Here is a 26,705-nt window from a genome sequence, read left to right as displayed (position 1 = left end):
AAAAATCATATTCACTTTGTCATGGATTACATGTGAGTTTAGCTTTTTGCATTTATTTTACTTTCCCCAGTATGGACAGTTGTTTTCAGAACAGCTTACCATTCTTTTTTTTTTTTTTAATAAAGTCTTACTGTCTATAAAACTCTCTTAGAGTGAATGATTTTTGAAAGCCTTGGCTTAGAATACCTGAGTTTCTGCTGGCTTTCAAGTTCAGGATACCATTTTTTAAGTAAGTGACTTTCCTAGAAAGAAAGGGAACAGGAAGGGATGAAAAAAACTTTTCTTTGAGTGAATTTAATTTTCTGATTGGGGTGAGGATGCAGGTTTGTGAAATTAAGAAGGGCGGGCAGGTTCTTGACAAGGAAAAGTTGAGGAATGTCTTTTCTCACCCCATCGTTCTCCTGTTCAAGAAGGTTCATGTGTCTTGTTGTTTTTCTTTACTATTTTTTTTAAATTAAGACAGAGCAGAAAAGTCAGAAAACAGAAGATGTGATGAATTCCAGTGAACTGTGTTTTAGTGTCAGATGTTGGGTGTACAATGTTGAAAATAAGTACATGAATCTATTTTAATAACTGCTTTAATAAAAAAAAAAGTTTTAAATTATAAATACTATGGATTGCAAACAACATAAGACAAAGCAAATTGTACAGTAATAGACATGCGCCCACATATATATTATAAATCAAATATATGCTGCTATGGAGTAGAAATCCATTATTTTTGGAAAGTTAGCAAGTATTTCCAAATAGATGTTGCATTGCTGAGGCTATTCTAGGCTAATAGGAAGAGTATTTGAATTGTTCAGCAGTAATCTCTTCAGTACTTGTGTCATGACAGCAGATTTCTGAAATGTTACTAAGCCAAAGCCGTTCTTAATTCCTTTGATGAGTGCAACAGGGAGTGAGAGCAATTATCTCTAAATTTAGCTGTTCTTTTATTCTTAAACTGATGTATGTTTCCCCAAAATGTTAACAGAGTAGCTTCTAAACACTCAACATTCGGCCTTGCAAAACTGCTTGCATGCCATTCAGTTCAGCTATGTTGCTCAGTGTTTGTGGTGTGCAATGAGCCGCCTGTGCCTATTGTTTTTGTTCCCAGATTAAATCTCTGAAGGCTTTGGCTGTCTCAATCTCCATTGAAGTCACTGGGATCTGAAGACACTCATAACTTTCTTATTACGGTGCTGTTTGCTATACGTGTTAATATGGTCAAAGGAAGACTACCCACCAAAGACTGTAAGGAACAGTAGCAAAAGCTTATTATTTTTTACAAACAAACACTAATGCTACCTGGGGACCATTTCATTCTCCAACTGTACATCTGTTTGAGCAAAGGATTCCCAGAAACAAGTAACAAGAATATTGAGACCGTTGCTCAATAACCACAGCTTTTATTTAGCAATAGTTATTGAGACCTGGCAGGGTTTTCCTGGGCTCAAAACGTGGCTGTTTCTTGTAGCAATGTTTTCAGTTGGGTCGTATGGATTATTTCATGTTATTAGAGCTGAATGCTACTTATCTACCATTTCAGATTTGCTAGTTTTTTTTATCTTGTAGCAATGTATTTGTATGTTGTAACCCATAGCAAAATGTCATTGTAATTTTAATGTCAGGTGTACCCACTGTGAGTCTCAGATTTGTATTACTATTTGGGGAATGTGTCTGAGCTCTTTCCTTTTTAAGCCTAGTTGAATCAGTGCATCCAGATGCGTTACTTTCAAATCTTATTCTCAAATGTTTAGGTGGAAATGACGTGATCATTTTAAACTGTGTTTGACTGCAATTCAGCCTACATAGTGCCACGAGACAAGGGTGAGTGGATGCTTTTACTTTTAAGCCAAAGTATATATATTCTTCCAGAAAGAAAGAACTCATTTTCTGAAGCAGCAGGTAAATAAAAAAAATGGGTAAAAGATGTGTGGAGAAATGGGAAAGGACATTTAATATATTTAATCTTATTATACATTTTTCTACATTAGAAGTCAACAGGCTGCAAATATATTTTGCTACAAAGCTTTTTGTAAGAAATATCTCTATAAGAAAATACATCTCATTAAACATTTCCTGTAAATAAATTATCACACATAACTGTGTTTTGTAAGAGGAGAAGGGAGAGGGTCAGATAAGAAGAGTCAAAAATTGCTGAGCCCATTTTTGCAACCCCACAGCTCCATTTGGATTACACTTTCTTGTACACATAGTTACAATGAAGGCAACAGAGCTCCTCTGCTGAGCGTGTGCTGTCAGTATTAATAACACAGATTTGGTTCCTGTACTTTTTTAATATCTTGAAATTATGCTATTTCTGAATCTTATTCCTGTTTCAGGTACACAAGAACTCCTTTGAAATAACCAAAGCGGAGCTCATAGGACTGTGAGATTGAAGTCTAACTGAGACTGTTAAAAAACCCCAGAACAGTCCCTTATGGCAATTAAAAAATTCCTGTAAGGTAAGAGATTTGTGAATTACTCTTAATTTTCTTTCATAACAGTCTAAAGGCAATGTATTCTTATTAGGAAATCTGAGCCTCAGTGGGTGCATAAAGTGTAACTTTAAAACAACCACTGGTGGAGATGTATCAGTGGAAAAAAGTGTTTTAGGTACAGGATGACATGGTCTCAAAACCACATATTGGTGTATATATGTTCAGAACTGATGAAACAGAAAAGTCCTGTGTGTTACAAAATGTGAAACTAAGTAGTTACAAATGCGTAATTACAGATTAGCAGTAGGTCTATTATAAAACCAGACTTCTTAAATATCAGACTCTTTATCAACATCTATACAAAGGAATTAGTTGTGAACAAGTAAATAGACAAAAGTTTAAAATGAGCTGTGAGAAAAAAAGGATAGTCTCCATCCTTCAACTTCTAACTGCTACACAGACAACATAGAGCTGTTTCCATAGTCCAGATACTTCCAGAATTCCTGACAGAAAAATCCAGAGAAGATCCCTTTAGAAGAGATCAAGCTCACGTTACATACATGCCAGAAACCGGTATGCTGCATCATAACATGATGCATAATAAGTCTTTTGTGGCTGTACTGTGTTTTCTTGCATTGTTTTCTGCAGGAGAGGAAGTGCTCACAAGAGCCAACTCTTTTTTTTTTTTCTCTTTGCTACCCCTAAAAAACAAATCCATTTGCAGAATGCAATCAGATTTAGCATTAATATCAAACTCTAGCCCATTGCTACCATTGAAAAGTAAAACTTTGAGTTTATAGCAGTACAGTTGAAATTCCCCAACAAGTGCCTACATCCTCTGGCACAATTTCATATCTCTTAGTGTTAGATATTCAACACTCCGCTATCTTTGGAAATGTCTATAATGCAGGTATGTTTAGGAAAAGAAAGTATATTTAGGTCTAATGAGCAACTGCCTGTATATAATTCTGGATTCAGCATGCATGTATTTGTTTCATCTGTTCAATCCAATGTATACTAGCAGTAAACCGAGACAAATACAAGCGATTAAGTGCCCTACTATGACATTGAACTACATAAAGCATTTCAGTTTGCCTAAATATAGGAAAGAAAACCCTGTTTAAATGACTCTGATTAGAGAAACTGCTTGCTGTCTTGAAATGATGAGATGGCAAGTTTTCACCATTTTGTGAGGGCCTACAAAATTTAGGATTCTTGTAGCAGTCCTGCAAGCATGCTTTCTTTGCTGAAGTGTCAGCCCTGCATGACAAGTGTATGGAGATTCACAGTAACTGTATTTCCATCCCTCGCACCTGCAATGTATAATATTTTAGTCACTGATAATGTGTTGGCAGACAAATCTTCCTGGAATGCACAGCTTCCTATAGGAGTACAATGTATACAATTTATTTAGCAGGCATTGCCATGGTGGAAAACCACTGTAGCCCTTATACTGGCCCCTGGAACATCATGGGACAACACAGCAAGGTAAATGGCATTAATTTCCACTCTACTTATTTGCGTACTAGCATTTCCCACAAACTGTACGAGTTATTTACAGAAAACCTGCACAGTGGGAAATCTCTGGCTGCTCTGGTGTTTTTCACCAGCTCAAAAAGAAATGCATTTGATGTGACTTTTTTCTACTCCCACCTTGTTAATTTAGCCATTCCTCTTTCACATGCAGTCCTCATTTCCCAGCATACTGTAACACATTAAATACAGAAAACCAGTCACTTAATACTTAGAACTATCTACCCTTCAGATTTTCTGACACACGTGAAGTCTTGATTTAGAAGAAGAGGTTGCATCTTTCCATACTTTGCAAGACAGCCCTTTGGCACAGTCACATCGTTGGAAAATCTCTAGTCCATGGGAGCCTTTCTTGCGCTGCTTGGTGCACACCTCCCCCTGATGCAATACAGGCTTGCAAATTTTGGTCCAGAAATGGCGAGCACAGCAGTGTCCCTCAATACAGTCTGATGACCGCAGGCAGGGATCGCCTTCATGTCCTAAAAAGAACAATCAAACTGTTTTACCTCAGGGGAAAATGGAAAAGGACAAATTCAGCGTAGACTGATGCAAATGAAGCTCAGAAAAAGGAGAGATGACATTTCCATCTGTGGCTTTTTTGAAGGACATAAACACAAGAAAAGAGAATGATTTAGGGAAGTTCAGAAAAGTAACTGTTAAGATCTGCCAGAAGACTTAGTAAGGAGAAATTCAGCTACAGGTTTGCAGACAAAATGACAAATGCATAATGACAGTACTCTTACAAGGGGAGGATGTGCACAATCTTGTACAACTGAAAAATGAATTTTCATTCTCTAATACGGGGAAGAAAGGAGATACTATTTCAATCAGAGGAAAGTGGTGGTCAGTATTACCTCGCTTTTAGAATTGTGCTCTGAATTCTCTTAACAGAGATTCACAACCTATGAAATTACTATGTATTGCTGGTGCGTGCTGCTGTATTTAAATAGCAGAATGTTATTGATAGCAGAATGGTGAAGTACAAATGTGATCTTACCTTTAATGTGTGACAGCTTGGACTGAGCCCTCCCTAAGTTTTGCCATCCCAAATCCTTGCTAGCATAATGACTGTTCTTCTTGTTGCGTGGCCCGTCTAATGCAGGGATGTGAGGTGTGAGGATGTTTTCAGTTACTGGTACACAAATACCTGTGAGGAAAAGTCATCAGTTGTAGATTTCAGCAAGAGGAGAAGAAGCTGAGGAACATACTTGTACCAGGATCAGTATTGAGACCATTAAAGTGAGGGGGGTGCTGGTCTCAGCTTCGGTGACTTTCAGCTCTGTCGCTGATCCCTAGCCTGTCTTCACTACAGCTGCACTTCACTCCCTGTCACAGAGTCTTGCAGTCTGACCTCCTGGAGACTGTCTTGGAGACATCTCCTCAGGTCTCAGGAAAAGAGTATGGGAATGCAAATAGTACAATTACAACAGAAACTCCAAGAGGGAGTAACTCAGGGATTCATTGGGTCTGTTTTGCTTCCTTAAGAATATGGGCTCTTTGCAGATTTCCGGAGGATTGAGCAACACTGAAAGTAGTTCTGGAAAAATGCTGTGATTTCTGTCTGTGGCTTCGCCATTTGGGGGGTTTCTCTACAACAAAAGAGGAAACAATCTAGTAGTACAGAGGCCTTAATCATAAAAATACTATTAAAGAAAGCAGGGAAAAGTGTTAAAGATACATTAAAAAACAATTAATTGCTAATGGAGTAAAGGAAATGATATCTATGGCCTCAGGTATGGGTGTGCTTCAGGGAGAGGAGGAAGGAGAAAGAGGCAGGGGAGACTGAACAGCCTCTAGCATGGCACAGCTCTTGGATTTTGGCTCACAATGTACTGTCTGTTGGAGCTGATTCTCTTTTCCCTCCTCTCCTCTCTTTCCCTCTCCTTCCAAGCCTAGCACCACCCAGTTCTACTTTAATATGACAGCCATGAATCCATCACTCTAATTTTACTCTCACGTGGCTGATATTTCTACTTGGCTAGTTCAGCACCAAATTTCCCCTGTCCAGCAGCACAATGGATAGATAACTTTTATACAGACTGATTAGACTGGTTACTTATGCAGTTTTGAAAATAAGATCTTAGTGTTTTTTAGAAACAGAAGAAAAAGATCATTCAACAACTTTTCTAAGCCAAAGGAAAAGGGGAGGACAAGTGGACCTTATAGCTGATGTTATTTTCAATATCTGAAGGGATTTTATCTTGGTTTAGAAAAGGAAATGCAGTCACACAGGAAAAATACCTCTGCTGAGAACACTCAGAAATCTATTTTCAGTAGACACTAACAAAATGCTGATTTTTTTGGAGGGAAAACAAGAAATGAACGACATACCGTTGTTGCAGCGATTCCCCGGGCAGCACATACCATCTCTGTGGCACCGTTTCTTCTTCCTCCGGCATAACATGCACGCAGACGATGCTTGATGAGGACTGTGGCAATACCGCCCAACTTCACATTCCTTGTCATTGGTGCACGGGTAGACCTGGAGGATAAAATAAAAAGTTTGCAGTGACACAGTATATATACTAGGTGCAGTATAAGACATAGGTAGTACATTATTAAAAAAAAAGTTGAAGAAACATACAAGTCAGTTACCATTTACTAAGCTAGGAGATGCAGTTATCTTCACAGCAGCCTTGTCCTTGGGCTCAAGCTGCTGGTGGAGCTGGATCACTGCCTCAAGAATGACAAAACTACAAGCCGTTCCTTTGGTGGTTTCACCTTTTCTTGCCTTAAATATATGCTGTCACAACAGAACTTATATTTTTGTAGGTTTCAAGATACTTGGGCCTCTCATTCATAGACAAGAGTTTAAAATTCCACAATGAAGAGAAACAGAACCAGAGAGTGACTCCTCTCAGTCACTGGAAGCACACTCTGCAACAGGTAACATTTGCATTTAGATAGGAACTCCAAGGAAGCATTTTTCTTTGACAAGTGACAATAGGATAAGAAATTCACATTCTCACAGTGAAAATAGACTCATAAAGGTTGGTAAAGACCAATCATCAACCCATGAACAGTGACTCCACCACCTCTCTGGGCAGCCTGTTCCAATATCTCACCACTCTTTTGAGATCAAAGTTTTCTTAATATTTAACCTGGACCTCCCTTGGCACAACTTAAAGTCATTACCAAGTTGTGCCAGCTTATGAATTTTGAGGCACATCTTCACCAGTCTGGTGCAAGCTTCTTCACAATTGTACCATTCCACTCCAACCCATACCATTCAGACTCCTTGGAAGTGAACAAACATCTCTAATCAGCATTTAGCTTTGATAGCCTTTACTTCATTTAAGTACATACTATTCTCCTTAAGCTTACCAACTGCTGAACAACATCCCTAATATATATATCACAGACTATGTATACAACACAGAATCTCTTGAACATATAATTGACTGAAAGCACAGACACAGACAAACCAATGTTATCTTGTAGAAAAATTGACTGATTCCTAAAAAGAAGATATGAAGGCACTGTATTCTCCCATTAAGAAGAGAAAGGTAAATATTCCTACAAAAGAAGAAAACATGATGCTTTAAAGAGACATAACGACACCACCATTTTCCAGGATCCCTTTTGCTGAATCCCACACAGCTTCAACTATGCTCACTGTCTGCATCTAATTTTACTGCCCATTAAACTAATCATAGATTTTTTTCATTTCTCAAAATTATCCTTGAGGAATTTGTTTAGATAAAAAGATGAGAATAATTTTGGGCATTTTCTGGAAAATGTTTCCACCTCCTCAACTGATTCTCTCCAGCATTTTAAATGAATCAAAGTGTTGCTTTTGCTGTTTTCAAGATGACTATTGCAATTATGTATTCAACACAAACAAAAATCTCAATTGACCAATTTTCTATGTAGAATGATTACTTTTAAAATATTTTTTAATCAAGTCTTGATTATACTGCTCTCAGAAAAGAAAAACTTGGACGATGTTGAGAATTTGCTATGAAAAGTGTTCTTTTAGATAGAGGACGGCCTGTTTCTCTGTCTGCTATTCTCTTGAAAACTGCAGAAGAAACAAGAGGTCAGATAAAAACACACTAGTGCCTTTAGCTGGAGAGAACCATGCCGTTTTCCATATGATTTCATTAATTGCATTCTTTTTCAAAATTTATTTTACAGTAACTAAAGAGATGGCTGAATATTTCCAGAGTGCTGCTGTTCCATTACTTCTGCCCTATGAATATATGCATCTTTGAAGAATGAATAGAGAGTGCAGCTGTTTGGAGAACTTGACGTATGTAAAAGGCTTTCTCCCTTAAGAATAAGTATTTCCTCTCAAGTTCATCCTCATTCATCAAAGAAGGTCAAATCTTTTAGCTAGGAGCAGTGATAAGAGACAAATGCAAATGCTCACCTTTGTGGTACTCCCAAGGTATAATTGGATTTTCCTTGTTCTAGCAAACCAGACCTAGATAAAGTGCTCTCCCTTCAACCTTTTCCTCATTTTTCCCAGCAAAAAATAATTAATCCTAACAATTATAATATAATTGAATTGGAACCTTACTAAACTAAATAACAGAAAATTCAGAAAAATTGTGTATGAATCTGTGCATGGTTTTACTGAGTTTGGAAAATATTAACACTGCTAGCAGGGGAAAATGCAAATAAAAAACAGATGAACAAGCTGTAACCTGGAGATGAAGGCATTTTATATCCTTGTCTGTCATCAGGACCTTCATAACCGCATCTTTTTTCCAATATGGGCATGTGGTATACACCTGCAACTTGTCAGCAAGAAACCTACTTGCAGTTTTCTTTGGTTCCTCAAATAACTTTTTGAAAAAAGCTGATCCTAAATAGTGTTAATGAATATCTTGCATACCATATCTACTGTCTGTTTTACATACTTATGGCTTTTACGCTGAGTGACATTTAAATGATGCACCTAATTGCTAGCTCTCAACTCAGTCTTTGGGAATGGTAGACGTTACAAAAGACGCTTTAAAAATTGCTGAGATAAGAGACACAACTCATCCTTAAACCTAACTCTCAAGCCCTGGCCTAAGTAAAGATGACATTTCTGAAATTAAAAAGTAATCCAAAACATTTACCTACCTAAGGGAAATGACTGCAGCATACCCACAAATTGTCTTGTGTTACATGCAGATTGTCAAATCTATTCAAAACTCTAAACAACCAGCTGCCAGCCAGCTCCATGAAAAACCTTCTTGCAAATTGCCTGATACCATCAATTGCCTTGATCTTTCTTTCAAAACCACCATCTATTTGATATCCTAGTTATCAGTCACGGGGAGCTTAAAATAAAAATGCCTACACAGCCTTGTCTCCTAATCACTAGACATTCATTAGAAATAACTCGCCCCTTTTGCAATGCAATTAATCCATCTTCACAGTATTCAGTGAAAAACGAAACAAAATATAGCGTAGCTAGTCTTGGCTAACAGCAGGGAAAACACGTTCATATTTGTCTGGTTGTCAGTAGTAGTTGAGCATCTTTGTATAAATAAGTATATATATTTTAAAATACAGGAGTAAGAAAGTATATTTGCAGGAAAGCATATACTAAACAATTGTTCATGGACAACTCAAGGTTTTCAGAGTTTCCTACCTCAGAGCCTAAAACACAGTCTTTACACTGAGAGAATAGCAGAGAACATTTCCTATATGCGATGCAAAGACCCAAATCAGTCCCAGATGGAGAGGGAAAAAGCAAGCTGTAAACCAGCTCTACTTCCCCAGCAATGATAACTAATTCTACAAGGCACTTCATCCTTTCACATTCTTCAGCTATACATATCATTTTCGGGTCGTAAATCTCTATCCACTAAACATGGCTTTGATATTATGGGAAACCAGATGAAACTGAGATAAAATACGCAGCACTCCCTGAAGCTGCATTTAAGCAATCTTATTTATTTTTTTTTTTAGCCCAGATTACAGGCAGTCATGTTGTTGTAGCATGGTATAACCTACATTTCCCTGTGATATTCACATTTTCAGATTGTTTAGTTTGATGAAGAGCATTGAAGAAGTAAGATGTTTTCTCCTCAGTCATTCCAATTGTTTTGTATTCTTTTATAGAAGATAGATACTGAAATGGTGCTGCTCTTTCTGAGCCAAGATACCCACTCTATCTACTGACCAAAGCTAACCTTTGCCAGCTGGGTTAGTGCAGCACACAAACATAAATCTTTTCTTTTTAACAGAGAGGGAATATGAAACTCCATTCCTGTCCTTCCTAAATTTACACTCAAAAGAGCAAAAGCACATTACAGAACTATAGAAAATGATGCAGATGATAGAAGGAAAAAACCGTTTTGTTTTTTCCAATCCTTCCAGGACTACCACTAAGGCACTTATTTCTGCATTAAATTCACAGTGAGGTTGAGGAAAGGAGTGACTGTCTAGCTTTCATATCCACCTAATGCCATTCCTTTAGTTTGCAGAGTGTACAGAAGTGAGGCTTATTTTTATCTTTGCCTTCCCTTTTGCCAGAGATCTAATATAGCACCTTTTCTCAGCTAACTGGCAATGAGGCTTTCTCAATAGTTTTCCTGGAGTCATTTACTCTCCTGCAAATTTTATGTGGTCACCCTGAACCACAGAGTTTCACCACAAGCTGAAATAGCACAAGTTCTGGAACCATTGTGCTGTGGAGTCAATCAGCCCCAGTCTCTCTGTCTGGCACTACAAAACATAATGCAGAAGCACAAGGGAGGAAGACAGATGCTGTGATGTGCTGAAGGGTGAGTGAATAGTCTGATGGCAAGCGCTTTATTGAGCTGTGGGAGATAAGGGTTTGAATTTCAGCTTGGCCTCTAGCATATATTTGAAAACAGTATTCCCAGCCAGCGCCCTTAGTCACCAGGCTCTCATTTGCTCATATTATGAGGTCTCATTTGTTTTCATGCTAAAGCTACTCCAATATGGTACTATCAAGATATGTCAGAGAAAAGCAGGAAGAGCAATTGGCATTTTCACCTAAGCTGTGTCATCACTTATCCAGTACAAGTAGTCCTAAACATTGCTGGCTTCAGATCTACCTCCAACACTGTAAAGAAGTGATACGGTAGAACAGATTTCACTACAGGCTCACCCAGAAGCACCTCACTTTTTTTGTTGTTTTTTAAATATCGTGAAGTCCAAGTGCACAGTCAGTCCTGACAGATGATCATGGCTACTACTGCTTCCAGCAGAAGAAGCAGCAAGGAGGTTATTCAGTACTCTTTTTCTATGGATGCTGAGCAGCGCTCGAGAATTCTCACATAAGGAAGGGGCTACAAAGGGAAGTGGTGGAGTCACCACCCCTGGACGTATTTTAGAGACATGTGGTTATGGTACATAGCCTTGGTAGTGTTAGATTGGACTTGATGACCTTGAAGGTCTTTCACAACCTAAACGATTCTATGAACAATATGAATGATAAGATAGCTGTGCTTACTGTACTGAACACCTGGTCAGCTTCTCTGTCTAACAGCCGTCAAGTGCTGGTTACTGAGAGCTGTGCTAAAGAACAGAAGAAAAGCCTGTACAGCTGGGAAGTAAGAGCACTGCAAATCTACCACGTCAACCCTTCATTGCATACACAGTTGTCAAAGGGGTGGCAGCTATTGCAAAGTAGAGACAGAGGGCACCAAGGAAGGGACGCACAGATTATCCTTGGAATAGCCTTGATTCCTAGGTATCAGCATATTAGAAATCAAATTTAGGCAACTACACACAGGCTTGTACATTCCTTATGACCCTCTAGTTACTACTACCCCGTGCAAATATCTATACCAGTAGGTTAGGCAGTCACATCCATAAATGCCTTTTTCTGCTGTTAAAAATAAATAAATAAATAAATAATCTGTTTTTAGCTCACCAAAGATTCACACACCATGTTTGTGAGACAGTTTACCAGCAATTGGTACTGCAAATTAGTCTATTACTCACTTCTTCCTAATGAAGAAAAGGTTGTTTTCCCTATTTACATTATTTTTATAAAATTTAAAATAATGACTGTAAAGTGAGCTGAAGCCAACCTCTCTACAGCCAGCGTGCTAGCTGGATGATCACAACTGGCCTGAGCTATAGAGGAGAGAACAACGTTTCCTCCATCCAGCTACAAGATGAGCAATAGAGCTTGTTGGTCATAGTCTCAGGACTGTGCACATTGCTTAATATCCCACAGCCATCAGGCATGATGAAGCAACCAACTGGCTCAATCCTAGTGATCACCTCTGCCCTGCCTAAAGCAGGACAAGGAGGAGAACTCTCTTTCTGATCAAGGACTTTATCCCTGAAGAGTCAACACATGAAATAGCCACAGGGGTGTTGGGTCTGCTTTTGCTTTTCTCTCTCTGAAGAATTAGTTAATCCAAAGTTTTAGAAATAGCCCACAGTCAAGAACATTTATAAAGAAAGCAATTTGTTGAATGACTCCTTGGTTAGACCTGACCCTGAGTGGGGATCTCAACATCCTTTTGTCTTTTACTAGATCTACATTGATGGGACAGATACACACACCACATGTGGCCTGTAGATCTAAATAAATATGTCACACGTAGGATTGTTTCCAATAGCCAATTTAGAGAAGGAATGAAGATTCTATCTGTGAAAATCAATGAGAAGACCTAATGTGCTCTCACAGGACGCAAACCTTTGCAACAATGGAAATAAGAGCACTTCACTCAAAACCACATAAATTGGATAAAGAAAAATGGAAGAAAAAGATAACAAACAAACAGAAAACTCTCTTCTCCTATAGCCTTTTTTTTTTTTCTCCTGCAAGGCAACTGAACTGCTCTCTGATAGCTTCTCAAACATATTCAGACAATCCATGTCTAACTGACAAACTTAGCTCCTCTTTCTCCTAGCTGTGAAACGAGCATTTAAATTAAGATGCAGATGGGAAATGATTGTCATCTAGTACTATTTTGTTTTTAATTCCACATGACAAAAGAGCTTATCAGCAGCCATCTGGAGTAGTACAGTTTTCCCACAGCATTGCTGATGTTGCTATTTTCTATTCTTAGCTCAACACAAGCATAGATGATAGCGATGGATCTCACTGTGCACAAGCAGAATGCCGCAGTTAATTTATCCCATGGAGGAAATCACGCTGTGCTCTCAGACAGCTCCAGACATGGATCCTGGCTCAGACTGATCTCACCAGAAACTCTCAACTCCCTGTGACTGCTATGGCACAGATTGCTCCTGAAAGTAAAACTTTCTGTAGTTGCAATGAAACAAATTTACTCCGTTCAGTTGCCATGATAAGCTTAACAATTCAATTTTTCTTACCAAGCCTCTTTCTTGTTAAAACAATAAACATCTCTAACCCACTTCTCTGCCAGACCGTGAGAGAGAAAAGCACCATCTTCTGCTGCACAGGCACTTTCTTTTAGCAACAACTTATTTTTAACTCTTCAACTTAAAATAACACTGCTGTTTATGAGGTCTGATTCACAGACTGACATAGTGCTACATCATGGATGTGTATGCTGCAGTCTCCAAAGATCATTCCTTCCAACTGCGTGGCTAATGGCCCCAGAAGCCTGCATTATTAAGACAATAAATATTCGTATTTGAAAGTAATACTCAATCTACTGCTAGACCACCAGGGGAAGAACATTTCTAAAACATGCAGTAGTCCAGCTCTCATGACTTGCTAGAGCCAAAGAAAACTCAGATCTTAACAACCCTAAAACAAACCTCAGCGAGGTCTCTCTGAACAGGCAAGGCTGCAGGACTCACTTGGGTCCTGACTCAGGCTTTCCTCAATCCCATCAAAACATCATGGAAAACAACCTCCTGTTCTGCAAGCTTGGAATGAACTATATTTTCAAATAACTTAAAGGCAAGCACACTATACCCAAAATGTATTCATATGTATGTTTTTATGATACAACATAGGACTAACACCAGGATATAGTATATCTATGTATCATAGTTCCCAACGCAGCACATCTATGGGTCTTCCTGTTCTATCACACCTTTAAGACAAATTATCGACCTCAGAATCATATTGGTGTCACTTTACTGAATCATCCCATTTCAGAGAAAACATATTGCATTTCCTCTGCACTGTGCACACTGCATACATGTGCTCAAGTTTTCCCTCCTTCTCATGTTTCATGACCTTGGGATTACCTAGCAGAGCTTCCATCTCAACATTTGGAGAGACCAGGAGCATCCTATGTTGCAAACATGGATCTTGATGGTACCTTACAGAAGACATGATTAAAAGAAGCTTCAAAAGTTTGGGGTCAGTTCGACTCCACATTTTACAGGCACTGTCACTGCATGATTCATACTGCCTAGCAAACGACCAGCAGTAGTGTTACAGCAGAGAGCATCAAAACAATGTTAGGTAATCTTTGAAGTCAACAATGTAGTGATAAATCAGTGTGACAGGGAAACTCTAGATTTTATGTCATTTTCAAATGCATCACCAAAGACTGCTTGAAGAATAAAGGTTTGTTAACACACACTTTGTTCTATGTCCAGCCTTTTCAGCAGACTGTTCTTGGCCTTTTATCTCTATCTTTTCCCCACCCCTTTTCTGATGATTTTGCTTTTTAGTTTCGTCTCTAATTGGCTATTTATAATCTGTTTCAGAGTAGGATTCTTCAGGCTTTTTTGATCAGCATGTTTACTGCTATGGATGAACAGTGGGTTGCCAAAAAGAGCTTTCCCTCTGAATCTATTAATTCTAGAAGTATGGGTTATTTTATCCAGACATATTACCAGATGCAAACAGCTAGCAGATGCTACAGCACAGAAAGCACCAGGCATTAAACCACAGGTAGATATTCAGATATTGCGGCTGGGAGTAGAATAACATTGCTGGGAATGGTAGCAAGTTGCTGTTTTTGAACACCTGAATGGGGGTGCTGGGAATCATCTCTGTGCAAGCATACGTTCAGCAAGAAAGATGAGATGACAGCTTTACCTTGTATAGAACTGCTACTGAGGAAATGAACTTCCTTTGCTTTTAAACTTTCACAAAGTCTAGAAAAGAGGGAAACCTTGTCATATTGAAGTCAGTGCAAAAATTCCATTTGCCTGCTCTGAAGTCTGGAGACAGAATGCTTCCAAGTTAGGAACATTTGTGCAATGTCTGCAGTCCTCATCCTGGAAATTATTCATACGTATTCCTTGCAGAATACACTTTACATTGCAGAATGCATAGCATATAAGACACCAGTTTTCAAGATGCAATTTCTCTAGTCCTCCAATTTATAAGGACAGCTCTGAAGAAAACATGAGTTCATGTAAGCTGGAGAGACAGCCAGATGCTGAATGTCTGAGAGGGATGAACCGCAGTCTCCACTTCAGCAGACTGCTGACTGCAATCTGACATTGATACTGAATGTCAGCATTATTAATCCTCTCCCCGATGGTCGTTTGTGTGGGAACACCTGGCTCATATGCTTCTCCTTCTATCCCCAGTTCTTTCTCTACACATCAAAACCACCACTGTCATCTGAGATTCAAAACACCCCTGGCTCTGTCTCTTCCTACTCTGCATGAAACCCTCTGCAGTGTGATAGTTGTGACCACTCTTTTGGAGGGGGAGAGGTAAAATGAGAGGGACCAAGCCAAGCATCTCCAACTCCAAAGCAACTACAAAGAATGGAAATCAGGCATCAAAGCAAGCTAGCCCAGCTTTACTATCAGAACAGACTATGCACCGGTTCCCACTCTTCTCATCGCAACTGCAGGAAAACTCATGCTATGAGAGCCACAGCTCCTCACCCTGGCCTGCTGCAGCAACAACTGTGCATGTACAAGGGGCCAGCAGTGCCCATGCACAGTGGGACCACCTGCAATGGAGCAGCTGCTCTGGAGAAGAGCTTGGACACAGAACCCTGCAGCTCAGGCAACGTCTGTCTGTGGTTGGACATGCACTGCTGCCTCTTTGACTCTTCAGCTACAGTAAAAGTAAAAATTGTAATATGAGGCTATTAAGGCAAATTATCACACTCTACTCAAAGGAGGACAGAGACGGCAGAAAAGGAAAGGACCCTGACAGACAGTGTCATTAAAAAGTCATCGTGCTCTTATTATATGATTAACTTAGAGCTGCCAACCCAACTTCAGCCTGTGGTAAAAAAGCTTAGCAATCAAGGTTTCAACACTATTTACCATTTTTTTCCTGTTCTTTTAAAATGCTCCTAGCTAATTTTGCACAAACAAGAAAACATGAACACCACAGCAAGGCAAGAATAACTTGTGAGTAAAACCAGATGAACACTAACATATTTACATAGTGTAATGACTTCACTATTAATTCAAACAAACCCAGGCCCCAATTCTCAGAAGACAGCTGAGCACATGCGGTCCAGGAGGCAAGAACAGGGTGGCTCAGACTGCACTGATGTCTGCAGCCCCTGAGCGAGTAGGGGCTGCTCAAAGTTTCAGTCTACAACAGCCACTGAGGGACCATCTTTCATTCCAGACATTGTACTCTGGCTACACCCTCTTCTTGCTCATGAATTAACTATATATAGATCGGATCTGGTCCCCATCCTCAGAATGAGCTGATTCTGCAGCTAAGAATCCTATTTATCCTCCTCCCTGCTACATTTTACCGTATCTTCTGAAAATACATCTTTTAAAGCACACTTTTCTGGTCTGAAAATAATATTCTTTATGTGGATCTATGGAATCTCTTCCTTGTTCCTAGATGTCTTGGAAGTTAATCAACATAAAGTCATTAAAAAGCTTAATCCCCTATGCTTGGCACAACATCAGTCTGAGAACGGTTTCTTTGTAACAGCCTTTGGAATAAATATCCATTCAAGATTTGTTTTTTCCTTATACTGGTCACCCGCACTTTACAGTGGGTGGCCCTTTCATTTATCCCATTACTGTACTTCCACTTCTGAAGCTAAGCCAGACACAGCAACCTGATATTACTTTTTTGTTCGTGCAACTCTACTGTAATGAAAAAGTTCCACATATAACTGATACCTGTTAGGAAAGCCAAAGTAACAGGAACCATGGTTAAAATTACACTGCCTTCTTGACAGCTTTTATTCTGAAGGCTCTGGGTTCTCCAGGAGAACAGTTTGTTGGCATGCATTTCTCACGTTTAGATGCCCCCGACAGCAAACATAGTCAGCCCATTCCTGAATACCTCTCGTTGGTATTGTTTGCATGACAGCCCTGCCCAGAGGCAGAGCTTAGATGCTGTGCTTCCCTGTAATTGTGTGGTCAGTTTTTTAACTGCTGCTCCACCTGATGAGAGTTGGTTTTGTTTGCTACTTTTTCCCCTTTTTCTTTTACACAGATAGAAAGAGAACAAAGGAAGTTAAATGACTTTGCTATGCCAAGCCCACATAAGAAGTCCACATTACACAGGTAACTGTTTTTCAGCCACTGTCCAGTTAACAATAAGATTATTTTCCTTTTTCTGAACTTGTACTCTTCCTTTCAGATGCACCAAATATAAGTGACTCTGTACCTTTGACAATTATCCTCTTTACATGGGGTACAAGTACAGACCAGGACAACCACCCAGTCAAATATGAAAAAATATATTCCTAGTTTCAGGTCTCACTCATGAAGTATATTGTACATAAATAAATTGAATACCTAGAGCATATTTTACAGTTGAACATACTCAGCCTATTCAACAGCTGCCATACATTTCTTAGAGCACAGCTTTCCTTAAGTTCTACTCTGAAAGCAACTGTTGACCATGTGACTGTGACAAAGGAAGATTTCCTCATTTACTTTATTTGCTAGTGTTAATAGATTTAAAGGAGATATGATTTATTATTTTCCTTGTATTTTGCATGCAATCCCAGATGAAGAAGAGGGAAGAGGAAGATTTAATTGATAGGTAAAAATATTTATAACTAGGTCCAGGATTATTCATCTGGCAGCAATGAAGCTATTCAAATGCTCAATGTTCTTTTTTGTTTCTGCTGTAAGAAAACGAATATTTGCAATAGCTTACTATACACAGAACATGATTTACCTCTTAAGCAATGGATTATTGTTACATTGCAAGAAGGCAGAAAAGCAGACCAGACTGATGTGAATGAAAAGTATTTCATTGCTAAAAAGTAATGAAGTAATGCTAGATGGCTTTTCTCAGTTACAAACTATTTTTCTATGTAAAGCAATTCCCTTTCATTTTCCTGCTCTTCAAGTTCTTCAGGAGACAGGGCTGTACAAAATGCATTGCACATGGTACAGGTGGGACCACACATCTCCATGGCAAGGTGCCCTTTGAACCATGTTCTGGAATTATGCTCTGAAGTGCACTCAGGCTCAAGGATTTCTCTCCTCTTCCTCTGAGCCTGCACTTACATCACTGCTGACTGCACACCTCTGAGGAAAGAGTTGCAAAACCCACTAGGCAGCTCTCCATATCTGCAAGATTCTCAATTCATCTCAGTGTTTACAAGTTCCGTGAAAAAGAAAACAAGAACAAAAAAAAATCCCACCAAAACTCAGACATTGCAACCTCTCATGTAGACCACTCAGTTCCGAAACAGGAACAATTCCTATCGGCTTTAGATATTTTCCCAAGAAGGAAAACAAGCCCATAGTTCTAACATAACAAAGCATCACCGTTAAAGTGTTAGAGCATCTTCTAAATCAGTTGCTGCTGCAACATAGCATTTTGAATCCTGTCCAGATGAGAATGAGTAGAAAGTTCTCTCCCTAGAAAAACTGAAATGGTATTTTCATTGCTATTCGTAGTAACAGTGGCAACAAATTTATCAGCTTCTACGGCATCCTGCTTTACAGGTGCTAATTCTCCTTTGGAGTGCAGATGCTTAAGCTAACAAAGGCAGGAATAACTCCCTTTGTCCCAGGGGAACGGAAGGCTGCTGCAGAATCCCATTTCCCGCAGTGGGAAGCTGCTGCTCCGAACTCTCCTGTAAATCACTTTCCAGCACCTGGGCTATCTGGGGCCTTGCTGAAGTTATGCCGTTACAAATTTGCATGCATACAGTCATAATGCATTGCAAGCTCTGGTTTTATTCCTGAAAACCTGCTCTTGGTCCCTTTGGTGCACCATTCTCATTTTAATCAACAGAACCTCATTTAAACATGACATTTTCAGAACGTTGCTGAGCGACAAGACAGTGCTCTGCCTTAAAGGGCTGACAGTTAAAATACATACTGTGAAAAGACATGCTTTGTCCCTAAAGGAAAAACATCTTCATCATTATAATTCATAGAATCGTTTGGGTTGGAAGGGACCTTAAAGACCATCTAGTCCCAACTTCTGCCACGGGCTGGGTGCCCCCTACCAAATCATGCTGCCATCCAGCCTGGCCTTTAGTGACTCCAGGGATTGTGCATCCACAGCTTCTCTGGCCTCTCTGGCCATGGCCTCATGGAGAAGAATTTCTTCTTTGTATCTAATCTAAATTAGATACTCCTTGTCCTATAATTACATCTCCTGGTAATTTAAATGATGTACCAAAATTGTTATTTAAGGGTGTCAAGTTCTAGCTGAGCTAAAAACAATACGACATATGAATTGATATTTACCAATTACTTAAAACTTAATCTAACTTGTAGATAGTACATAGTGTACTTACCAAGATTTCATATAATTTAAATAAGTTTGTCTGGGTTTATTCAGTAGAAGAGATCTCTTTTTCAAGTAAACCAATGCAAACATGCTGAGGCCTACAGATTGAATTTGTAAAAGAGCATTGCAGTTCCTGTTATCAGTGTAGACACAGGGAGAAGTCCCTCAGTAAGTCCTACAATACAAGTACTGATCATCAGTTAGGCTTTTGTGTACTGTAAAACTGCTAACTGAACATGCAAATAATACTACATTTCTTTTATGACATTTTTCTAGAAAAATTTTAGAGAATATAAACACTCTTCTCCAAAACATTCCTCTCCAAATATTTTCATATTTTCTCCCGGTTGATATTGACAAGATTAACCATGCTTGATCATGAGATCTGGAGAAATAAAGGAAGAAAATAACACTAATGCAGTTAGACCACTTTTCTTTAGAAACAGAACAAAGTCTGTCTGCACAAGCCTTCAAAGTCATTGAACTCAATATTTCTCCTCTATATTTTCAAGATCTAGATACAAAACCCCATGAAGTGCAAATGGAGACACTGATAAATGTCAGCATTAGCAGCAGTACTACAATCAATTATACCAAGAAAACCCAGCAGTTTCTAGACTAATGGCCAAAAGGGACTGCATGCTAGGAGCAAACTAGAGAGAAAAGATCCCCTGATGCCTCTTTGAGCTACTTACACAAACCTCTGCTGACCTTCTTTCCTTGTTTCTATTCACTGCCAGCTTCTTTTTACTCAGAGCTAAGCCACAGTTGTTTACCATATACCAAAAGATTCAAGTTAATTATCTTAAAGTCTTCAAGTCAAAGTCCATATGATTTCGAAATGAGAGTCTGTCTTAAGCCTGTCTTTCATGTAAATACACACACACACTCAGTTGAATGGAAAATGCCTGCATGTTACAGATTTGCCAAGGAACGTGCAGTAGTACCCTTATCATTCTTATCGGGTGTAACTCAAGAAAGGCTTTTGAAAAGTTCAAAAGAAAAGCAGCAAACTGTTGTTTTAATGAGGCTCCATTAGGCAGAACTCTGTTCATGACTCTCCCAGATCACTGTTTTCACTAGCACGCTACATGAATAACAGCAAAGCTATTTGTACAGCACTGGCTGTTCGGGTGCAGACTCCTGCTCTGAGAGAGCGCTGTCTTTTAGACATGCAATCCAGTGCTACTATTATCATCTATGGAAAAAAAACCCCAACGCACTGGTGCAGAAAACTGCAGAAGAGCAGTTTTGTGGCTGGCCAACAAAGGGTCTTTCCTAAGCCAAAAATCAGAAGAAAGGTCCTAATTTATTTAGGAACTCAAAGGCTAAAAGGCATGGTCTTGCAAGTCTCTTCCTAATGTCTGTAGTTATTGCTGTGGTATGTAATCTCATGTGTTTGCTTCAATGGTTTCACCCACTGAAGACTTAACACTTGAATTAAGATTTGAAGAGCAGACCATAAACATGCGGCAGCACAAAACTATTATGTAGATTACAGGTTAGTTGGAAACACTCACTTCTAAATCAGAGCAATTTGGGAAAAGTAACAAACAAACAAACAAAAATGCAAGCAACTAGTCTGTTTGTTCACAGACGCTATGTGAGTCGATTTTTCTAAAGCAGTACTCATCTGCACCCAAAGTAAAGTCATGATCCGACAGTGCCTTCAAAAAGTCAATTTTGTACTTCCAGTACAAAACTCTTGCAAAGCTTAAACAACCTACTTTTATAGGCTAACCAAGCTTATAAATATTTAAGTCATTAAACACGTTTGCAACTCTAAAAATACTTTTAAAACCATTACTGCATTCAGAAATAGCAGCTGTACAGCACTCCATAAATCAACTCTCTTTTCTGCATGTTCTGAGCAAAACCTGTTTAAATTTCAGAGTTAAGATCTCAGTTCAGTACTTGTAGAACAAACACATCTGAGAGAATAAAGCCCACTGCTTTTTGATCCTGAGTCTTTCTTCATATGTAATTACAGCAAAGATTTAGATTGCTCTATGCAGCCACAAAACTTACTCTAGCCCAAAACTCCCACATTCCCTCAATTATGGCTCTGAATATCTGGCTCCTGATGGGAAGATAGAAAATACGTTCAGATCTGTAGTCAAACCCCAGCTAAGAAAGATGCTGGACTGCTTTGCCTCCTGCTTTCAACTCTTCGTTTACCACCAAATTTGAAGAGAGGAAGGGAATCTTGTTTTCAAAAGTCGGAAACTAACAACACTTCAAGCAACAAATGTTACCTCCAAAAGCTCCACCACTTTTTAACATTAAATCGAAACATTACCTAAGAGTTTACAACTGAGAGGTTGACGTAAACTCTCAGAAGAGAACCACCAGAAAACACAAGCAAGAAACAACTTTTAACAAACAAATAAAGAATCTTCTTTTCTGTAAAAGCCTCAAGAATAGCAAAAGGGAAAACTACAATAAAAAGTGCTAAGAATGAGATTTGGGTGCTCTTCAGAGAGTGATTGACATCCATAACCAACACTTTCTTCTAGAAAATCGGGATGTCACAGGTTCTGCCAGGCTATCATGCGACCACATTCAGGATTTCAAGCTTTGTGCTTGAAAAAGCGTACCATCTATCCTGTATGCACATGCTAAAGCATGAATGCAGCTAAACTGATGATTTGCTTTTTAAAGTCTTCACTTCTCTGAATCTATATGAGCATATAGTGGAGAGAGAACATGGTGGACCACACTGCTGTATGATGAGTAACAACAAAATGCCACAAAGAACACATAATTTGCAAGTATTATTATAGCAACATCATTTGTACTTACAATTTCTTTCAACAGTTTCAGACTAGACCTGTGTTGCCCTAAGCAGACTAGGAATAGGGACTCCAGTGTAAATGCCAGAAGGGTTCAAAATTAGCTCTGTAGTGGATTTACAAAGAATGAAGTCCAAAGACTTTTAGGAAACCAAATTGAAAACACAGCTATTCCAACAAGGAATCTGTATATACTTACATAACAGATATTGGCATACTTGCCATATAAGAATTGGGTTTGGTTAACGTAGTTAGGAAACTCTTCATTTAAATTTTATTTGTATCTCTCTTTTGAAAGGAGCTTACTATTTTCTTTTTTCTTTTATGGGCCACCACATTACATGTGACCAAATGTACCTATTTAGTGAAAATGGGTTCCATTAGTATGTAATCTTATCCTTGCATTGTTTTCTTCTGAAGGAAAATAATGGGGAACAGGTGGTGATGCTTAGCATCAGGCTCCTGTTTCTAGAATTACAATCTACTGGGAGCCACCAGCAATCTCTGAAAGCTGTCATAAGCACTCGGGAACTAGTAAGATCCAAAGCACACTCAATACATTAAAGTGTCTTTTTGAAAATTTAAGTAGGTGTGACAGGAGAAAACTGGCTGAATGGCACAAGGATCCTAACGTGTCCCTGCAAAAGGTCACAATTTCCTTCTGCATCCCACAATAAATAACTCAACCTGGCCTCCATTTCCACAGCAGAAATTAGACATTTTAAAAATTCAAATAGGTACCATATGCACTATAAACCTTTCTGGTTTAGCATTCAAATGGAACCGCATTCATGTTGATGGAAAATATGGGATTTAGATTCTCCTGAAAGAATATTAAAAAGCTGTTCCTTTACACTTATTTATACCCCCTCAGTGTCACAAAAATAGCTGTGTCGATACGTATCTCCTTGATTTAGTTGAAAACCAACTATGTCACACTGCTCAAATAGGTTTACCCAGTGGGTCTCAACACAACATGACAAATAGGCACTTCTTCCAAATAATTCCATATGACCAACCACTGCATTTTCCAGTGCATTCTTTTGAGTCAGAAATAACACAACAGCATCACTGAGAAAGAGCTAAACAAGCATTTAAAGCCATTCTTTAAAATTTGGCATCAAAGCTGAGGAGACAACATATATTTGGCGCGGCACATTCCAGGGGCATACAACTTTCAAAACGCAGTTATTGAAGGCTGGCTGGTATCCCTGACTTTCTGTACCACATCTGCCAAGATACACACTTGCATGAGGAAATAGTTTATGCAGGTTTGGTCTGCAACACTGTAGTTTGGGAACAACAGAAATTAAAGGAAGATAAAATTATTTGCAGGGCCAGATTTTCTGATTCTGGAAATTGGCAATCACCCACTGATTTCCACAAATGTCAAGTTACACCAAGTAGTCATATTGTATTTCTTGCGCAGATGTAGAACAGCAGTGTTACATTATGATTACTGCAGTTATTTATTTTGGAATGCCTTAATCAAAGTCAAAGCAGTTCCTGCACATTGAAGTCAGTTGAATTTGGACTAATTTCAGCAAATTTGGGGCTGGAGCATATGCATATTTAGCCATCTTTGGTCTCACCTGAGTTAACTTTCCTTTAAAACAGAAGGCAGCACGATGAGCTTCAATTCTACAGAAATCACATCCTCTTTCAACAGTGCTCAGCGAACTCCTTTACTGTACCTGATTTTCCTCAAAGGTTTAATGCAAAGAGAATCCCCTTTCTCTTAGAGAATATTCCATAAGAAAATGACAAGGTGCCTGTTGTTTTGAAGACACTACACCAGGGAAGCTGCCTTACAGAAGCCGGACAATCTTAGTCTGTGGACTAAGTGTGGACCCAGGAGAGATAGCAAAAGACAGAAGTGTTAGGAAGAGGAAGGCAAATACATTTATTCCCTTTTTGGCATCACATTAACAACAACATTTTTTTATCCTTAAAATTTGCTTTTAGGATGAATAACAACTTTTTGTTTTGTTTTTAAGGAACAATGGGTTTGTAAAAGAAGTCTCAGTCTTAATTAGTCTCTCTACTTGAAATCAGGTTATTGGTGTAAGAGATTATGTTAAAATGCCTCTCATCGGATCTATTCAGAATCAGCAGAGTTCTTAATTTTCTTAATACAGTAAGCATTTCCCCACACTGATGACTCCAGCTAACCTGCATCCAGATACAGTAATGGAAATCCCTTTGGGCTTCTGCAGCACCATTAAAGTTCTCAACTAGAAGACAGCCATAGAATTATTATTACTGGTGATGACTGAACCATCAAAATTTCACAATTTTATCCTAGGGAAGGATTCAACTCTAGCAGATGAAATCATCTTCACACTCATCTTGTGAAATGACTAAATTTAAACTTTTAAAAATGACAAACAGAAGTTGATTGAAGGCATTTTTCAAGAAACTTAATTCAGAATCACTCCAAACATCAAACTACTCTTCTAAAGGCATATAGAAAAAGTTGCTATGTTTTTACAGTAATAAGAATGAATACTGACTTTTTTTTGGTGCAGGGACTAAATGCTTGATTTTCATGAGTCTCATTTGGTGCTCAGCTTTTGTTACCTTCAGTGGATAATGTCTCTGCCATCTTTCTTCAAAGAACAGAAATCTTCATTTTCAAAACCATACGTTGCCAAATACATCTCTCATAAACTGCATCATTCTGAACTAGCTGGGGAAGGGTACATATACAGGAATATACATATTACATGAGGGATGGAGTTCACGGTACTGTGATGTCAACAGTTTGCTGATAAACTCATTACTTTTGCCAGATTGCACTTCTGCATAAGCAGAACACGAGTGCTTCATGGCAACACACTTTGTAGACAAACTGCATTGCCCTACATTTGACACAGTCGTTCACCCCTCTCAGTTTGTAAAATCTGGATCCAATTTTCAAATGAAAGATCACTTTGCCGAACATTTATTTTTACTGTGGAATTACTTTACCAATGTTTGGCAAATAGGCCCTTTTCAACCTTGTAGGTTATTTATTTAGATTTTTTTCTCTTCAAAACGTTGGTGGAAAACATTTGCTCGAGGGGCACCACATGCTTCTGATCTGATGGCTGACTGACTTCTGCTGTCTTAAAAGCACCTTGTCAGCAAGTAGAGACGGGAGGTTAAATGGTTGATACATATCAAAATGAACTGGGAATCACAACCCCAGCTTCAAAAGCCTGTCAGATAAATTGAGCCTCCAGTCTAATTTGGAGTCCTGGGAACTCAGATTCCTATATGCTAAGGAGTTTGCAGAAACAAACTGCTACACTGCAAAGAGATAGATGAGGAAGAACTAAACACTCCAATGACAAAAGCTGAGATGGATGAATCCAACAACAACCTGCTAATAAAAGCACAAATATAGGTTCCCAAAGCTAATATTTCTCCTAGCTACAATAAATCGCAATGAAGGAGAAAGTTTCTTAGAATCGGTAAAAAAAAAAAAAAAAATTGTGAATACAGCACTTTTTTATTGTTGTTGGGATTAGAAATAAAAAAGCTTTTTATCCCAAGAATTTTTATAGGGAAGTGGAGCAGTCTCAATGAAATCTTGCTGTTTCCATTACATTTTTTTTCTGTTTCTACTTAACAATTAAATGCACTCACTCGAGTTCTGAAGCTTCCAGCAACACTGGAACCAGAATATTTTTTTTTAAAGGTTAGAGTTCCGAAACTAGATGTGTTAGATATGTACCTCTAAAAATAATTATTTTCAAGGCAAGTTTAGGAAAACTACTGTGTATTTAACAATATCATTTTCAACCACTGTGCTTCCTACTGGGTTCTTTGACGAATAACATTCTGTATTAATTTCATCCATGTCCTTCCTCCCTGAAAACACTCTGTAAATTACGTAAATTGTCATCTAAGTCATCATCTTCCAAACGTTTTGAGTTCCTGAAAGTATGTATGTATTTCAGAAAAGAGCATTTCCACACACTGGGGAAATTCAGGTGGCATATAAAATCTGTGAACATCCTTTTTCTTCTTAAGCAAAGAAATGCTACTGCAGATACAAAACAATCTCCAAAACTCCAAATCTGTGTTACTCTCACCAGTGCATTTCCAGCAGCAATAGCAATGCTGTGGTGACAAGACGCAAGTAGCAAACCATTGTTTTTATTATGAAGTTATTCACATCTGTATTGCTTTGGGTTGCTGACATTGCACCAGGTAGAGGGGACATGGAAACTTCTCTATTTGTGAGTCCATCAATACTCACAAATAGAGGAGATAATCGTTATCAGATGCTCAGTACTAATACAACTTTTTCCTTGAATTTCTTTGTGCGATATCAGCCCACGCATTCAATTGTTTAACAACAATTCTTTGTTTTAAATATATCATCTTACAAAAGCATGATACCACTGTCCTGAAGGAAAAATGTAGAGGTTTAGATTTATT

The 26,705-nt window shown here is 38.6% G+C and overlaps 1 protein-coding gene and 1 long non-coding RNA gene across 4 annotated transcripts in view; one reads left to right on the top strand and one right to left on the bottom strand.

Moving 5' to 3' along the window:
- Window positions 1–1,154: 1,154 nt before the first annotated feature.
- Window positions 1,155–11,709, top strand: LOC104910659. 2 transcript variants are annotated; one of them, XR_793302.3, is made up of 6 exons: window positions 1,155–1,236; window positions 1,743–1,812; window positions 2,328–2,450; window positions 3,844–3,914; window positions 6,732–6,845; window positions 8,097–11,709. It is a non-coding gene; the product is annotated as an uncharacterized LOC104910659 (long non-coding RNA). The 2 variants fall into 2 exon arrangements; XR_004159548.1 differs by having other exon boundaries at window positions 3,841–3,914.
- Window positions 3,103–26,705, bottom strand: part of DKK2 (dickkopf WNT signaling pathway inhibitor 2) — a 40,678-nt gene continuing 17,075 nt past the window's right edge. Inside the window, exons 2-4 of one of the 2 annotated variants that reach the window (XM_010709803.3) lie at window positions 6,324–6,441; window positions 4,957–5,106; window positions 3,103–4,438 (exon numbers count right to left, since the gene is read on the bottom strand). In XM_010709803.3, coding sequence (XP_010708105.1) covers window positions 4,188–4,438; window positions 4,957–5,106; window positions 6,324–6,441 — 519 coding nt within the window. In that variant the 3' untranslated portion in view covers window positions 3,103–4,187. Of the gene's footprint in view, window positions 4,439–4,956; window positions 5,107–6,290; window positions 6,442–26,705 lie in introns of both variants that reach the window. The other variant, XM_010709802.3, reaches the window with a different exon arrangement.

Source organism: Meleagris gallopavo, chromosome 4 (assembly GCF_000146605.3).
Source record: "Meleagris gallopavo isolate NT-WF06-2002-E0010 breed Aviagen turkey brand Nicholas breeding stock chromosome 4, Turkey_5.1, whole genome shotgun sequence".
NCBI lineage: Eukaryota > Metazoa > Chordata > Aves > Galliformes > Phasianidae > Meleagris > Meleagris gallopavo.
Note: the sequence above shows the minus strand (reverse complement) of the source record. Positions and strands in the feature narration are given on the sequence as shown.